This window comes from Calypte anna, chromosome 2 (genome assembly GCF_003957555.1).
Source record: "Calypte anna isolate BGI_N300 chromosome 2, bCalAnn1_v1.p, whole genome shotgun sequence".
Lineage (NCBI taxonomy): Eukaryota > Metazoa > Chordata > Aves > Apodiformes > Trochilidae > Calypte > Calypte anna.
In genome coordinates this window covers 139,472,046-139,490,231 of record NC_044245.1, presented here as the reverse complement: position 1 = coordinate 139,490,231, position 18,186 = coordinate 139,472,046, and the positions used below count along the sequence as shown (strand labels likewise).

At 39.6% G+C, this 18,186-nt stretch overlaps 1 protein-coding gene across 4 annotated transcripts in view; it reads right to left on the bottom strand.

Moving 5' to 3' along the window:
• FAM91A1 (family with sequence similarity 91 member A1) overlaps positions 1-17,979 on the bottom strand; it is a 32,403-nt gene extending 14,424 nt beyond the window's left edge. Inside the window, exons 1-17 of one of the 4 annotated variants that reach the window (XR_003987295.1) lie at positions 17,813-17,955; positions 15,866-15,950; positions 14,983-15,134; positions 14,054-14,111; positions 12,710-12,777; positions 11,356-11,469; positions 9,685-9,775; positions 7,526-7,588; positions 5,883-5,989; positions 5,226-5,264; positions 5,008-5,120; positions 3,991-4,109; positions 3,498-3,610; positions 3,217-3,303; positions 2,315-2,447; positions 1,496-1,644; positions 920-1,054 (exon numbers count right to left, since the gene is read on the bottom strand). Coding sequence is in view for 3 of the 4 variants with exons in the window: in XM_030446454.1 (XP_030302314.1) it covers positions 920-1,054; positions 1,496-1,644; positions 2,315-2,447; positions 3,217-3,303; positions 3,498-3,610; positions 3,991-4,109; positions 5,008-5,120; positions 5,226-5,264; positions 5,883-5,989; positions 7,526-7,588; positions 9,685-9,775; positions 11,356-11,469; positions 12,710-12,777; positions 14,054-14,111; positions 14,983-15,134; positions 15,866-15,950; positions 17,813-17,884 (1,698 nt within the window). In the remaining variant the exon portion in view is untranslated. Of the gene's footprint in view, positions 1-919; positions 1,055-1,495; positions 1,645-2,314; positions 2,448-3,216; positions 3,304-3,497; positions 3,611-3,990; positions 4,110-5,007; positions 5,121-5,225; positions 5,265-5,882; positions 5,990-7,040; positions 7,065-7,525; positions 7,589-9,684; positions 9,776-11,355; positions 11,470-12,709; positions 12,778-14,053; positions 14,112-14,982; positions 15,135-15,865; positions 15,951-17,812 lie in introns of those variants that run through there. The other 3 variants (XM_030446454.1, XM_030446455.1, XM_030446456.1) reach the window with 3 other exon arrangements.
• Between the last annotated feature and the right edge of the window lie 207 nt (positions 17,980-18,186).

Genomic DNA, 18,186 nt, shown 5'->3' with positions numbered 1-18,186 from the left:
AAGCTTAACATCACTGCTTTGTGGTGCACTTGTCCTTATTAGCATCTCAGAGACATTATGGGAGAAGGCAGCATGTAAAGTCTTTCAGTCAATCACCTGCACTGTTTTGAGGGACTCTGTGCCAAAGCACTGTATGGATACGAAAAAGTTAAGTGGATTCAAGGCTAGAAAGAAGCAACTTACCAGGAGCAACTGATCACTGCAGAGACGAGGATTTCAGACATAACCTCTACATACACAAAATCATACACAGCTCAGAAAGTTCCAGACCAGACCATAGGAATGACTGGAAAGGTCTTAAGAGGAAGTCTTACATTTTGTGATAATCCTTCCTATTTCCAGCCACTGCTGGAGACAAGCTACTGGGCTAGGAAGGACTGTCAAACCTAGTGCAACCTTTCTAAAATTATTCTGTCATTTAAGCTGCAGAGAGACTTACAGCCTGGAACTTTGAAGTTGCCATCAGATTTCTACAGTGGACAATCTGGAAGTGCCCAACTTAGCCATCTTGTAAAACCACAGTTGTATAAAGAAGTGTCTTTTCTTCTATGATACTAGATAAAGCACAATGCACTAGGTCTCTGTCTTTTGATACAGCTTGTCTTCATCTTTCTAACACACTCTAGGGGTTGGCTTACAAACTTCCAACTCACAGTAGCTGCTGCACCAGATTTTACACTAAAACTGAAAAAATTGGCATCCAATACACTGGAGTCACATTAGGACAAGTAGTAAAACATAAGTAGCAAGCCTTTTTCAGAACCTAGAAGAAAAAACAACTAAAATGATACATAAAACTTGCTTCTAGAAAAGGTACATCATCTACAATGAATTAGTATCTGTGTCTTCAACTGTTACTGCTGAATAAAGTACAGAATATCTTTGAAATGTTAGGAGAATAAATCAATGTGTATGCTACCTGAAAAATGTCTGGAAGCTTTCGAAGACGTGTTCCTTTAGAGAGCAACAGAGAGGGAGGTCCTTGTCCAGTTATATGGTAAATATATAGTTTGAACCAAACTGAACTGACTTCTGGTATTGCAGGTCCAATATGCTGAAGAGAGATTATCCAAGAAATTAGAAAAAATCTTAGTATTTCAACTGCTATATGTACAGATATCATTTAAGAATCAACACTTTTAAAGAAATATAAAACTAGTTTTAGAGCACAGGAGTTCAAATGTATCACTCTGCTAATGATGATATTCTAGGTCCTTAGCCCTGGTGATAATAAGGTATTTTCTATGAACACAAGTTCATAGAAAGTGTCATTTGACTCCATTTGAACATATTATTAATAAATTGAAAAAAATTACTAAGTTTTCACATTTTTCCTCACTAAACTCTTTTTATTTTTTAGATTAATTGCAATACTATTCTATATGCCAGTAACTTAGTCACTTTAAAAGGGACATCTAGCAGATTTATCCAAAACAAAGCTGCTAAGACATTATATTACTAGATACTGGAGTGGAAGCTCAAGTATTTTTTTCACCTGGGGTGTACAGCTGCTAATAGGTCGAATTTCATTGGTGAGTGGTGCCATGGAAACCAGCAGAGTATAATTTTTATTGAGAACTCTGCTGCAGGTAGCTGGATCCAAGCCAAGCAAACTCTCACATCTTAAGAGGTCCAAGGGAAACCCTATGGTGAAAATGTAAGATTTTTTCGTTATCACTTGAGATGGAACATGCAATCCAAAAGATTAAGATTTTCCATCCTCCCTTGTCAAGCCATGAAAGCAGTATTTTGCACAACTACATTTTGAATTATTGGGGTGAATTTTTAAAATAACATACATAAATTTTGCAACAAGGTTGTCTGGCACTGAACTACAGCTTGCTCCTCACCAACTAACTGATCCCAGGAAATAAGCAAAGAGATGCTGAGGAAGTTAAGATATGATTTTTTAAAAAAACAACACACAAACAAAAAATTCTACCCATTAGAAGAATGCATTCCCTTTCATGCATTGAAAAATGTTTCTTTGACAGAACAACCCTTACTAAACAATGACTGTTTTACTGTGGCCTACAGAAGCATGATTTTAAACCAATCTCTTCCTCAAATTCAGCTTCTCTGCCATCATTACACTGTGATATGTTGCTTCAGATGTTAAGTCCAAGCCTTGGCTACCAAGTAATGCAAACCAGTAATGCAGGCTCAAAGGATGATGGAAAAGTGATGCTTTGGCTTCAAAATATTTTTAAACAAGTAGGATATAGCAGCTTAAACTGAAATAGCAGCTTAGTCAGAAAGTTGAGTACATAGGGAAGCAAACTTAGAAGAAACTCTTCAAAAGAGTTCACAGTACCATTATTGGGTTGATCAGGCTGTACAGCTTGTGCTCCAAGGTCTTTATTGTGCCTCAAGAACAGTATTGTGTTTCTCAGGGTAAGTGCATGATCAAAGTACCGTTGTGCTTCCCCTTCACCTGTGCTTTGAACCTAAACAAGAAACCAAAGAAATGCATACAAGTGGCAGGTGGTTCCCACAATATCAATTACACCAAAGGGAAGATTAAGAAATTAGCATCTTAAAACTTTGTAATTGAGTAACAAGCCTGCAGCTGATGCACCTTTGCATCTACAGTGATCTACTGCTGTGATCTACAGCAACCATTACATGAAAAGTGAGCCTTCCCCACATCACTCAAACTACACAGAGAAAGCATCAAGAAATTAGAAACACAACCCAATCTTCAGTTAGAAGGATTTAAGTGTCTAGTCATCCTGATTGGTACAAAATGATTCAGCAATTAACACCAGTCCTCCAACATAATTCTACAGTTGTCCTTCTAGAATTATCTTTAAAACAGTGGATAGGGTAAACATGCCAACACATACTGATCAACTTTTCCTAGAAAACTGATGTGCAGGCTTGCAGAAATATTAATACTTTTACAGAAGTGATTTCCATTGAAGAATCCCTAATGCAGGTGTGTGTACACACAGAATCAGGCAAATACAGTTTATGAAATCAGCTCCCCAGTCTCACTATATTCATACACATGTATGGTGTGCTCCTGGAAGTCACAAGAGGTATTAATACTGCAAGAAATATTTTAACTGAACCACCTAGGTTTGCCAGGGTAAGGTATTTGTTCTTATCATTGTATGGCTAAATAACCGGTTTTAAACAATGAAAAAAAGGGGCTTGGGCTACCTCCCTTTAACTTCCAGTGCTTGCAACTTGGTCAGACATGTAACAGATTACCTTTTCCAGCTCCACCAAGAAGCTGTCAAGACTCTCATCTGAAAGTTTCCCAACTTCAAACATAGTAACTGCATGACTCTTCAAGTTCTAGAACAACAAAACAAAACTGTATTGATTCTTTGAGAATGGAATGGGCATTTAAAGCTCTATAAAGCAAAAACATTTCTTCACAAACAATACAGAATTTTTTTTAATTATTACATCTGTATTACATTGAAGTCCAAGTATTTTGAAACTACATATTTATCTTGGCATAGTATATAAAACGACTTTTGACATACTGGTGAAAGGTTTCCCATCATTAAAAAGGCAGTGAGAGTAGAATCAAACAGGAATGCAATACGCTTTGTGTGTCCACTGGACAGATTCAGGCTGCTCACACTGGCTGTTTCTGCTAATAGAGAAAAAAAGAAAATACATCATCATATTTGTTTTATTGATAAACAAAATCACCAAGTCAAATCTATTAAAGAAAAGAAGAGTTAGTTATTGCCAAACTGAGAACAGAATTCCCTTATCACTATTAAATCACTGACTGACTTAATTCAGATCAATTTATATCCATGATACAAATCAGCCTTCTCTCAGAAAAGAGCTTTTTAGCTAAGAATTTTTAACCAGGAAATAAGACACCACCTCCCCCAATGTATGTTCCATCTGAAGAAGACGGTCCACACAATTTGTGTTTTATTTGTTTCTAGACCCCTTTACAGGCACTCTAGAAATACAGAAATATTTGATCCTAATGTATTAAAATGTACTGTTAGTGCTAACCTGGATCATCTTGACTGTTGGTATCTGTATCTGTGGCTGATGACCCAGCTTCCTGTATAGGACTTCTGTTTTCCCCACTGTCCCATGAAAGCAGCATCTTTTGAGGGTCCAAAGTACTCCTATTAATGTGAATTAAAATCCACATCTGTTGGTCACTGTAGCACCAGAGAAGTATCTCTGCCTTCCAGTGCTAGTAGTCCATGCACAGGCATACCCAGCACATGCCTTTCAACACTTCTAAAGCCCTAAAGCAGTCAAACTGGATGTCCCTCAAAACCCAGCTTTAGCTTCAGCAGAAAAATTTATTTGGGGGGTTGAAAATACCAGATTTTGAAAAAGAGATCTGAAAAACCAAACCACCATTGCTGAAGAAAAGTCCAATATAAAAAAAAAAATAATCTAATACACTTTGATCTCACAGTCTGAATTACACTAAGGAGAGCCCAGGTATAGCAGTCATTTCAAATGGCTTAATAGTTACTGAACAAGAAGTGCCTGACAAATCTTACTTAATGCAAATTGGCACTCCAAATTGAACAGCCCTTTGTTGACTAGTGTTAATATCACTCCCCCAGGGACTGGGATACACATATGTGAGAGTGTCAATGACAGAACTGATAGCAAGCAAGCAAATCTCATGTATGTGCTCACCAACAGCAGTGCCAAGAGACATGGCCTCTCAACTAGCACAGTAACAGCTGCTGGTTCTGGCCCCAGGAGTTTGAAGCAAATGCACATTTGTCTGCTTCAAAAGTGAGCAACTAGGCATTTAAAGGTCAAAATCCAGCACTAAGTAACAGCAACAAAGCAGCACACTGACCTTACAGGCTAAATTGCCATCCCTTGTCCCCAGATTAAAACAATCAAGAATTCTTGCCAGGACACACATTGGAATGCCAAGTGAGATTTGTTGTTGTGGAAGTCAACAAAAGCAACCAATAGCTTTACAATCAGATTTTGGTTCCAGTTTCTCTTCAGTGAGAGAAATAAGGCTTGGGAAAGAGTGGAGACACTTACTTCAGTCTGTTTATTGAAGGAACATTCTTCCATGATGGATGAAGATTATCCAGGTTTATTACTTGGCCTTTTTTATGAGCAAAGCCTAACCGACAATACATGGAGACAGCATTCTGAAGAAACATACATACACAGAATAAACAAATGCTATAGGAAACCAGGCTGCAAGGCAGTGGACTTTCCACATCAAATGCAACAGATGCATTATTCACACATACCTTCACTAAAGATAAGTCAATCTCTAGGACATTTGCAAGCTAAAAAAAAAAGAAAAAAGAATAATCAACAATACAGTGTTAACAATGCAGAGTAATTCACCACTTGTGGGCTTCAACATCATTTGGTTGGTTTTCTTCATTTTTAAACCCAGCCTGTACTATTATAAGCAATTTTGTCTTCACTGAAAGCGATGAAAAATGGGATGAAATCTCATAACTGAAAATCTCATCACTGAAAGCACATGAAAGAAATATGAGGTTATCTTCCACTGTGCAACTTCCGGGTTAATCATACACATCAGAAGATACACAAAGAGGAAAAAACCCCTGTATATATTTACTAGATATTCTTCAGGTGCTTATTAACCAGGTTTTGAGACTAAAACCTTACAAAAGCATATTTCTCATACAAAAATTAAGTGTTTATGCAAAAGTTACAGCCAACATCTCACATGTTTTCAATGCCTAATAAAAAAAATTTTAAGCACTGTAAAAGTTACATTCAGGATGAGAGAAACAAGTTGGGTCTTAAGCCTAGTAATAGCTCTAAATACCACTTGCTATTGATCCATATCTGTGCCTGAAGTATTTTCAGCAGTGTGCCTTAGACCATTTCAAGTTTTCCTATCTTTCTGACACAGGATAAGTTTTACTTACCTCTGCCACATTAGTGTGTTCATCTATTGAAACAAATATCTTGTACAGGAGTGTTTCAAAGTAATCACCTTGCACTCTGTTCATCACAAAACCTTCAAGTGGTGGTACTAGAAAAAAAGAACAACTTGCAAAATTACAATCTGCTAACTTCCTTTATTAAACTACATAAAAATGGAAGAATAAATGTTCACTTATTTGGTTTTCATGGTACCTGTAATTCTGAGGATTTTCCAATCACAAAGGAGAAAAGCCAAAAGATAGTATACCTGGTATTTAAAATGGTTGGTAACAGTTGCCAATGTGTTCTCTTAAAAACCTAAGGCCACCTCACATCATAGCCTTGCAGTCTCCAGCTCATCCACTACAGATAATTTCCAGTCATCCAGCCCATGAAATGATTTTGTAATGTGGATAGAGACTCATGGCTCTGATTGGAGTGGCACACAAAAAAATCACCTCACCCACACACTCCAGAGCTGAGACTCCCAAAGCTATTATCTAAGCAGTCACTCTCTTGTATTTAGAGGACTTTCACTTAACTGATCCCTGCTACAGCTACTTCTGCATGGTCAAGTTCCAAACAATTTATGTCTTTGCAAGTTATACAGAATTCAGATCCCCCACCCCAAGATCCAACACAGCATAATGAGTTGCTCAAAGGGCAGCCATCTGCTGTGCTAGTTTAAGCTCCTACATAGTCTCAGACACAGCATGTGACTATAATTGAGGTACAAGACCATAATGGATAGAACCACTATGTATAAAAAAGTTGCACCAGTCTAAACAACTGTTTGTCTGTGCTGTTCTTCCTTTTTATCATGTACATATGGGAGGGCACTTAGGAACTCATGCTATGACTCTTTCAGAATCTCACAGGCCAAAGAGGCCAATGGCATCCTGGGGTGGGTTAAGAAGAGTGTGGCTGAGGGAGGTTATTCCCCCCACTCTGCTCTGCTCCAGAGAGGCCACATCTGGAGCACTGTGTCCAGCTCTGGGCTCCCCAGTTCATAATACACAAGAAACTACTGGAGAAGAGTCCAGTGGAGGGCCACAGGGATGATTAGGGGACAGGAGCACCTCTCTTAAGAAGGAAGGCTGAGACCTGGGCATGTTTAGCCTGGAGAAGACAGAGGGGATCTCATCAATGCTTACAAATACCTAAAGAGCAGGTGTCAGGGTGATGGGGACAGACTCTTCAGTGGTGCCCAGCAACAGGACAAGGGGCACAAACTGCAACACAGGAAGTTCCATCTGAACACGGGGAAAAACTTCTTTACTTTGACAGTTATATCACTGGAAAAGCCTGTCCAGAAATGTTGTCTCCTGCTCTAGATGAACCTGCTTTAGCAGGGCAGTATTGGCCCCCTCTGCCATTCTGTGATTCTATGACTCATATATATATATATATATATATATTTTCAAAATAACCTAAGAATTCAAAGTTGATATAAAACCTACATATAATAAAAACAATGCTTTAATAAGAGTAGGAACCATTTAGTCAGGAAGAAACCTCATGGCTCAAATGTTTTGTTTAAGTAAACTCATGCATGCAGACAAGCAACTTCCAAGCCAGCCAAGTACAGGATAACTGAAATGAAACCAAGTAAACATAGATAGAATACCATTTAATATTTACTTACCTGCTATACAGCTGTCATCAGATATTGGTACATCGAGGTAAATAAATCCTTTGTTATACAAACCTTTATAAATAAAAGCACATTATTTTAGAAAAAAAGCATTTTCCAGAGTAATGATGATACCAAGTAGACTCACCATCAGCCAATTCAGACTTTAAAGTAATTTTTCCTAATACTTTCCCCAGTAGAATATTACTTTGCAATGACATGGATCAGTAAATCCATCTAATATTAAACAAGTGTCACCCTAGAGTTCTTTACTTGAAGTTTGGTGCAAGTTGGAGCTCTAGAAGTACTTTCTGGACAACTGAGCACGGCAGAATGACAACAGACTGAAGCTGCTTCATTTGACAAATGTTAACCTAGTTCTCACCATCATCACTGTACTGTCAAGAAATGGACTTTTTTAACCCTGAATTAGTTCAGTCATCTGGTTCTGCCATAAGGCAGGCTGGAAATTGCATATTTTGTGGCAAGCTCCCAAACTAAATCACATCAGTTCTGATGGTCCTCACATGTCCTTCCCACACATCTTCACAGAAAGTCTCTTATACAGCTGCAAATAGAAATTCTGTGGCACTTGAACACAAGGCATCAGCCTAGCTGCAGCAGATACAGAAAGACACCGCATACAATAAGGACACTAATAGGGTAGATTATAAATGACACGTTCCCCACATAAGACTGATTCAAGCTCTAAGCACCTCAACTGAGTTCTGCAGAGTCAATAAGGCAGGGGGAAGTTTTTTAAGGAAAGGCAAACCATTTCAGCACTGTTATCTTTGGAGTCTAAGGTTGTAGCAGTCTCACTCTGATAGCAAAGCATACAGCTAAATTATACAGCATAAAACAAGCCAAATATATTGCCAGTGTTTCCTCTGACATTATGCTGTATCACTCCATCTACATTATATTCATTACAGCAGGGAGGAAGTGAACCAACAGCCCTCAGGTGACATGTTATTAAATATGCAAAGCCAAATATGCAAAGCTTCCCACACCCACAGAGCTCTGTCAGGCATACATCTGTAGTATATATTGTATAATTACTACTCCCAATCAGATCTTAAATAAAATGCCTGCAGTACAACACCACCAACAACATCTAACCTGAGTTCATGCTGACACAACTGCTGCTGTTCAGCATGGACACTGACACATGCACAGCTACACAAGCTGATGGTATCAGCAAAACAGCTTTAATGGATCAGGATGACATTAAAGCCATCAACATGCTAAAAGTGCTCTTCTCTGTCTCTCCTTCAGGATTCAGCTCTCATAGCTGATACATCCTTACTGACTGAACCACAAATGTATTGATGGCATCACAGTTTGGACTACACAATCCTCATAAAATCCCACCCTACTGGCAGCAAATTACATAAATTGTAAATAATCTGTACATACTTTTCCTACCCATGAATTAGGGTAGAAAGGTAGAGTGGAGCCTACTAAACCATCTCCACAAGCAACACCAGGACATGTATAAAGAAAGGCCATTAAGTGCTTTCTGAATCCAAATTCTGTTAAGTTCTATAATGTTTCAGATCAGAGCCCAAATTTCACCTGCCTCACACTTGTTTTTATTTTGATCTACTTCAGTAACAAGCAGTAGAATTCTGCCTCAATTTCTTAAAAGTACAGAGCACAGACTTGATTGCTTGTAGTAAGCAAAGCATTTAAAAGACCAACTTCTCAAGGAGCTTGTCAGTGAATCTGCACTTCCTGGACTAACATATTTTGTTTATATCTAACAGTTGCAAATCTTTGAGAAACAGGACAGACTCTCAACACTCAAGTGTTATTTGCATGGTGTTCAAACAGTACAAAACTACAAAAAACTCTTATTTGAAAAGCAATGAGTGAAGTTTTACCACTCAGGATTACCAGCTGACATTACATCTCCCATAATCTTTACTGACAGCTTCTAATGAAAGAAGTTGTTTAACAATTGTTGTTTAATCTAACAATAAAAGAGCAACAGCTGCTAATGGGTCACTGTTAAACCACTTCCAAGATGCAGACTATGGTCTGTACAAGTTCCTGAATATTTTCCAGCTTCTCTTATGCTTCAGCTGTCTACATGCTGCTTCATTCCTACTCAGAATTTAACTGAGCAAGATCTATAAAGAGAAAAGCAATGTCCTCTAAACACTTACTGTGAACTACGTTGAAGTCTAACGAGCCAGCAAGCTGAGGACCTGAATCAATTATCTTATCAATAGCAGACTTCTCTGATGTAGTACAGATCTAGGTAAGATAAATCATGTTAGTCTTTAGTAGAAATGAGTTTATGCAATTTATTAAATACCACTCAAAAAACCTACAAAACATTACAGCTTTAAGTCACCTGTAAGTAATAGAAGAATATAGGAAGTAACCCAGGTTCTTAATCAAATTATTTGCACTGAAGAATTCACTGCAGTTCCTGCTAAAGTCTTAAAATTTTTTACTCTTATCCCTACAGAAAATCATGCATGCTGTAGAAATGGGACATAATTGCATAGGTATTTGGCAAGTGAAGTCCACCATGTAACAGGTCTGCTCTTTAAAACTTCCAAACCGAGTGTTCAACCACACCACAGGAACCACTCTAGAGAAGTCCATTACAATATCAAAGTAACATGCCTCAGGTTAACTACTCTAGGTTAATGGAATGTCAGAATTTAAGTAGCCAATGCTCAAGATGTTTCAAATAATAGCCAAAAAAGAACCGTCACAGTTGGAGAAGACCTCTAAGATCACCAAGTCAACTACTTTAAATGCATTACATTTAAATGCATTACAATCTAAACAAAAGACTGCTAGAGAATGAATTAAACCCAGATCAAACTACTAGCTGACTGTAAAAAGAAGCTGAGAATGAAAGTAAAATCAAGTCTCCATCTGGCTGGTGGCTGGTCACCAGCAGTCCTCCTCAAGGTTCAATTCTAGGGCCTGTCCTGCCCAAGATATTTACCAACTATCTGGATGCAGGAGATTAATGAACCAGCAGCAAGTTTGCACTGTGTGCAGTGCTGGGCCTCACAATTTAAGAAATATGTGAAGGTCCTGAATACATCCCAAGGAGGAAAAAGGCTGGTGGGAGGGCTGGAAGCAATGTCCTGTGAGGAGAGGCTAAGGATTTTGGGCTTGTCTAGGTTAGAGAAAAGGAGGCTGAGGGGTGACCTCCCTACAGCTTCTGAAGAGGTGGAAGGCAGAGGGAGGTGCTGGCTTCTCTCTCCTGGCATCCAGTAACAAGACGTGGCAATTGTTCAAAGCTGTGCCAGGGGAGGTTTAAACTGGACACTGGGAAGCATTTCTTTACTGAGAGGGTGGTCATACAGTGGAACAGGCTTCCTAAAAACATGGCCAATGCCCCAAATTCCTCAGTGTTTAAGAGGCATTTGTGTAATGCCCTTTACAACACGCTTTAGCTTGGTCAGTCCTCAAGCATTCAGGCAGTTGGACTGGATGATTGTTGTAGGTCCTTCCCAACAGAAATACTCTGCTCTAGTCAACTCAGAAGTTTTTCATGTGCAAACAATGAAAAAATAAGGACACACATGGAGCAGAAACAATGACTATATATATAAAATGTAGGTCCACTGACATTCTAATTATACTGAGAGTAAAACTGAGCTGTCAGGGCTTCACTATGAAATTTAAGAGAGCATATTTTATTGCTTGTTCCCTACAAAGCACATCATCATACCCATCAGTTACCACAGACTGTTGGCTCAAAACCACCTCAGCATTGTACATGCCCTCCCCTACACAGAAGAGAAGCTGCTCTTTTCAGGGGCTACCAGTATTCAACCAAAATGAGATGCAGTCCATATAAAAATTACCTTGATGTCATCCTCAGTGATGTAGCCAGACTGCACAACCCACCAAGCTTCTATGGCAATCTCCACAGGTTTCACAGGTAACAGATCATGAGCACTTTTCCTTCTGAAAAATTTCTGCCATGGTACAGTCCATTTGAGATGGTAATAAAGAGCACTTCACATGTTCAGACAGTCATTTACCTTTATATAAGCTGATTTTTATAAACATCCATCTTCAAGTGCATTATATGCACAGACTGCATACACATAAATATTGTCTTTGCCACTTAGTAAACCCACATCCTTGTTCAGAAAAAAAAAAAAAGACTTCTCCCTCAAATCATATGAAAATGGGAGGGAAAAAATTATTTACATCTGATAGTGTTAAATCTTCACATAAACCCATATCTCTAATATGTCATTAATTAAAAACCACACTACAGAAACATGTGAGAATCAACCCCAAATTTAAACTATTTATGACACTTTCTAATGTGACCAAGCAAGAGAACACAGCAAACTAAGAATACAAGAGAGGTATTTTAAAGAAGTTCAATGATCTTAAACATTTTAGGAGCCTCTTTTTACTTTAGAGGACAAGTACCCCACTTTCTCAGTAAGTATGGGGCTCAAAAAGTACACTACATTTCAGGCTATGAAAGAAGAACTGGAGGGTACTGTTTACTTATAGATCTAAACAGCTTCTCTGCCATTGTACAGCCATTACTCTTTGATTCACTCTACCAACTTCTTATTTTGTTAAGCACACATTTGGCTGAAGGAACATTTTCAAGTTACTGCAAGAGCAATTATGCATTTCCTGAAAAAAAAGAAAGAAACTGCTGCAAAGTACAACCTCTACACTTATCAACAGTCATTACAATGCTTTCCACATGTGCTGCCACACGCAGGTCTGCCTGTTCAGACTCACTACCATTGTTTTAGAGAAAAACATACATATTATGAAAAAGAAACACCTAGATGGAGGACTGTCTCAGAATAAACTCTGATCTCAACTGCAGACACAGAAAAAAAGGAATTCTTACAGAACAATTATAATTTTTCCATGTTTATTCCAACAAAAAGATACTCATTATCTGGTCTCTTAGACTAAATACACTTCTGAAAATATGTTTGGGACATACACACACACACAAAAAAGATGTAGCATTAGATATCTTTTTCCTAGCATGTACTGGTTTTAAATTAAAAAGCTCTTTATTTCCTCCAGGAAACAATCTAATTAGCAAAACACAATGTTACATTCAATTAGCAATTAAACTAACCAGATCCATAAAATAATTCAGTTTCTTATGAAATAATACAGGGGAAGGAGGAGGAAAGAAAAAGGAGAGGAAAATAAAGACAAACTTACTTTTGAAGACCTACATTGGTTCATTAGATCTATATACTGGTTTCTTCCTATACCAAGAAGTCTTAGACCTGAAAAATAAGTAAGGTTTTATTTCTCTTAAGATAGGTTTAATCTGAAGATACACAAAACATGCTAAAAAGAATCAGACTTACTTCCATAATAAGATTTTAAATTACTGTTTCTTCCCAAACTAAAAGGACATTTAGAAGCTAAATTCAGTTTTAAATGAATTTAAGAGAGAACCATGTGCATCAAACAACACAATCCATTCCCATTTGGTTTACTCTGTACAGGCTGAAAACCAAAATACTCTTTATCTCTCGGGTCACAGAGAAGCAGGGAATAATCCAAACCCATTCTTTCCCACATCCACACTTGAAATTAACAATATTTGAAGGCAATAACCACACTTCAAATTAACAGAACTAAAGCTGTACCAGATTTTGGTCAAAGATTTTTTTTTCACTCTAATAAATGCCACAGCATGCACTAGATTAGAAGCCTAAACTAAGAATTAGAGAACAAACGGCCACATAAGTCTCAAAGAGAGATGATTAAGACCTCAGTGAGTCAAACAGAATCAAAATTTAATTCTAGAATCTCTAGCCTTAAACCATTAAGGAGCTATGAACAGATACTAGAAACTCATTAGTTTCAACTCGTATTCTGTCTCAGATTTACCTCTACTTTGACACTAAGTTTTATGAAAAATGCTGATAAAGATGTTTCATTTTAATTATACTGCAGTCACTGACCTGCAATGTCTGGTGAAATAACAGAATTAGGGGAAGAAAAATAAAAAAGAAAAAAGCCACAAAGCAGGGAATCCTTTCCACTCTTCATACTCCTGCATAATGCTGTATTTCCAGTAAGCTATCTGGTGCAGAGGAAAAAGGTTTTTCCTTATCTGTTTCCCCAGTGAGCACATTAGAGATAAATTAGTATGGTTAACTGACAATTAAAAAAAAAAAAACCCCAACAAAAAAACCCAAACAGCACAAAAAACAAACAAACAAACAAAAAACCCACACACGCAAAACAACTTGCTTTCAGAAGCTACAGGCTGCTCCTCACCTGACAACACACTATCCCTAAAGACAATTATATAAATTTGTACCAAAGGTGAGGAAGTCATTAGCTATAAATAACTTCTCAGTGGCAGGTTTGATTAACAGCCTCTCCATGCCAGCAGCCTGCACTTTCCTCTGTCAGACCTGCCAGTAGACTGTTGCTCTTACTCTGTTCTCCTCTACCACCTTCTCTGGTTTTGCTTTCCTAAACTCCCCATCCCATACCCACAACAGTAACAGAAGTCAGGACAAAACACAAGTACATAATACTTACAGTCAGCAGCAGTAAAGTTGGGCAGTGAATCATAGCTTTTTTCACTGTTCATTATATCCTTAAAAAGATAAGAAAACTTACTTGCAACAAGAAAGTAGTCATTTCAGAGTAGCAGGTCCAAAATTCTGTCTGCTTTTTTTTTTTTTTTTTTTTGAAGAACAAAATGAAATAAAAATAAACCTATTAGGACTAGCTGCCCCATCAAACTTGCCAACTATTTGATTAATCATTAATCAAAAAATAAATACTGGAAAAAGACTTTTAGCTTAAACTTTACAAAGAAAAATGCTCATTAACAGAATAATAAAAATTTTAAAGTTCTGTGTCTACAAAAAAAAAAAACCAGCACACAGAATTGCTGACAGCAATAACAGAACACACTAATTAATCAGTTATGCCTGCAATCACTACACACAAAACAAGGCCCTTCTGATATCCACTGAAAATAAAAGAACTTGTCAGAGTCCTGACAGAAAACATCTGACAGAATCATCTTTGTTCTCACAGAAAAGGATCTACTTCAAGCTTTTGAAAAAGCTTCTAATATGGTTAAGTGGCCTTTTTGAAACAGAACAAAAAAGAAAATAACTGCTCCAATGTGCTGGTTTTTAAAAATGGAAATTCTCTTTGCTTTGTTAAGGTAATAGAATTATCTACTTCTTTTGCAGCTGGAAGTGAAGAGTCACAATCTCAAAGATCCAAAAGGGCCTCAGAGTCCCTGGACAAAGTCCAGCTCTTGAAGGGCTTATGGGGGCAGAAGAGGAAAAACTGCAGGTAGAATAATCACTGGAAAGCTCCCTTACTACTTCCTTACTTCTTAACATATCCTACCCAAGAGGGAACAAACTACATGACACTGCCTCATATGCCCTACAGGGCCATCACCTCTAGGACAGAAAACAACACTCTCACCATAGCTTTGTACTCACCTCCATTATGCCTGTGTAATAGCAAAATGGTGTCACTCTCAGACCTTTTACCATGATGTCAGACAAATGATAAGGGTACAACATCAGATGATCTCGACTGTATTTTAAGAGATCCTCATAATATTTGCGTTCATCTTTCTTGACATGCTTAACTACAAGGGGAGGGAAAAAAGTTACATTGGTATATGAAGTTATTTTCTTTAAAAAAATAAGTTTTACAGCAAAGCAGTTAAAATAGTATAATGGCAATTGACAGAAAACTAAAAATAAAGCAGCAGTGCAGGGCATTCAGCATCCAGAGATGTCTACATATGACACAAGTACTTTCAGAGTCTTTAAGAATGGCATTAGAACAAAATATATTTATTTTACAGGTTACCAGAAAGTGGCCTATTGAGACAGAATTCAGGCAGGTTCTAGAAAATAATCTTTTAATTAGTGAAACTACCATCTACTTTGCAAAGATGAATTAATGCAATGCAAAATAAGTGGAAACTCTGCAAACAAGTCATAACCAATAGCTCATGTGAGTCAGGGTCACTGTCTGCCTCTCATCAAGTGACAGGCATTATCTTGTTAGTCAAGTCCTCTGTTAGTGTGTCTTAAACTTGTGGAAAAGGGTGGCATAACTTCAAGAAACTTCCCCATAACTACAGCAGGAGCTCAGTGCCACATGTCAACTCAGTAACCTTAAAGAGTACTTAGCTCAAAAAGCTGCCAAATGGACTAAAACTTTTCTTGGTGTTTTATAATTTGAAAGTATTTATTTTCACAGAAAGAGGGACCTTTGAACAGGGCTAGTTCTTGCAGATTTACAGCAAACAAGAGCCTCCAGACAGAAAAACTGAGCAGCAATTAGAAGTTATTTAGCTTCTTTACTCACCTAAGTTATTCCGGTACCGCAACTGATTGCGGATGCTGTAGAGCACAACCTGCCTCTCATATTCCCTCTGAGAGTTCCCAAGACCCTTGAAAACATAAAGGCCTTTTAGCTGACATGTACAAAAACACTTTTAGGTAAAAGACTGCAAAGTGACATATGAGGAAATACACACAGACAATGATTACTCAGGGATTCCCCCAGTTCAACAGACTGATAACCTCTCAGTCTCTGTATACAAGGTCAGAGGTATCTTTACTTAAACAGGTCTCTCTATGCAAATTCAAGCAATAACCTTCAGATTTTTTTTCCTAGTAACTTTCTGATTAAAAAGGAGCATCTAATTCTCAAACCAAAGGGTTTAAATTGTCTTTTAGCAAACATGAAGTACCAAGCATTTTACCAAGCATTCAGTGTCAAAACTGTTGTAGCATAAACCAGGCACGGTCAAAGTGATGTGAAACTTCAAACTGCTGCACATCAGAAGCTTATAATGCAAAAAGTAAATAATGAGACAGCTCAAGTTCTGGCTTCACATAAGTAAGGCAATCAAGTGATCTTAGGTCACAAGATTGAAGCGTAGGCTCAGCACATTACATGAAAGAAGATCAAAAGAGAGCTTCAGCTGATGCTCTAAATGCCTTAGCTCAAAAAACATCCCCTCAAATTTATTCGTATTACTCTTCTACCCTCCATCCACAACAAGCAACCTGTTTTGGTATTTCTCCCCCTCTCCTGGTTCCTTTATTGATGATCATATAAAAAGGTACTTTACTGCATACATGGGACAAAAAAGTAAGTTGCACACATATTGCAGAATCAGGTATTAGAAAATAAACAATGGATATCACAGACAGGGTCCATAGTTTTGGACCCAAAAGACAGGATCCAAATATTTGTTCAAAGTTCAAAAAACATTCATGACTATTCTAACACTAAAGCAAAGAAAATAGTATTTCACAAGTTACATTAAAAAAAATAATGCATTAAATACTGGTATATTTTATATCCTGAACTGCATAGCCAACAGCTGGGTAGAGGAAAGGAGTCACACCCCTCTTAATGCTCCTGAAATCTGAAACTCAAAGAATTCAGTTTCTTAGGGCCTTCAGACAGTCCTCATCCTCCCCATCCATCCCTTGTGCAACAGCAGGAGTTGTTTTTCTGCATCTGCTTTCAAGCATCCTAAGACCCGGGAGAGGAACACAACTCTACTTGCCACAATACCTCCCCTCTGCTGTCAGAGGCCCATTAAACCCAGCAAACCAAAATTTTATCAGGTTTTCTTTTCCACCAGCCACTCACTGCAACCCTTCCCCGGCTACCAAAACACAGAGCTGCACAAGTCTCGGATGACACCGGTCCCGGTTCAGCTTACTCTGCTCCCGGTGGCCTGGGGGACACCCACCCCCCTCGGCCGGTCCTGGCTCAGCACCACTGGAGGTAGCACCCACACCCCGCCACATCCACCCCTGCCCACAGAGACCCCAAGCCATCAGTGGGTCCCCCTATTCCCACAGAGGCACCCCAGAACACACACCCCAACCCCCTGCTCCCACACACAGACCCCACAGACACACACACGCAGCCCTCCCCACGGAGGGGCCGTGCACCCACACACTCACGCATCCCCCCTCTTCACATGCACCCTCCTCACACCTCCCCCTCCCCACACAGAGCCCCACAGCCCCCCCACACCCCTCTCTCCCCACGGTCCCTCAGACCCCTCTCTCCCCTCAGACCCCTCTCTTCACACAGCCACACACTTCCCACATACACACCGGCACCCTATGGTCCTCTTAGCCCACGGCCGTCCGCCTTCCCCCGGGGAAAGAAGAGCCCAGAGCCCCCACGTCTCCCCGCACTCCTCCTGGCTCCCTCCCGCCCTCCGCTTCCACGGACCGGGAGCTCGGCAGCCCGGACCCCGGCCTGCCGCCCGCCAGTCCATACCTGCTTGACGCTGGCCGGCAGCCGAGCCCAAGGGTAGTTGTGGCGGATGTGGAACTCCACGTCGATGTTCATGGCGGGGAAGCGGCGCCGCGCCACGGGCCCCTCCGCCGGGAGGCACTCCCGCCCCGCGGCCGCCCTGCCCTCCGCCCGCCGGCACCTCCCGCTTCCGCGTTACGCCCCGGAAGTGCCCGCAGACGTCAGTTCCGGCAGTCCCGCGGGACAGGGGCGGGGAACTGGGAGACTGTTCAGCGCCTGAGGGCGGGGAGAGCCGGGAGCCGGGAGGCCGCTTCCAGCACCGGCCAGCGAGCGGCAGCCGCTGCTTTCACTTCTTCCTCAGGCGGCAGGGGAACGCGGCGAAGTGGTTCCGATCGGTG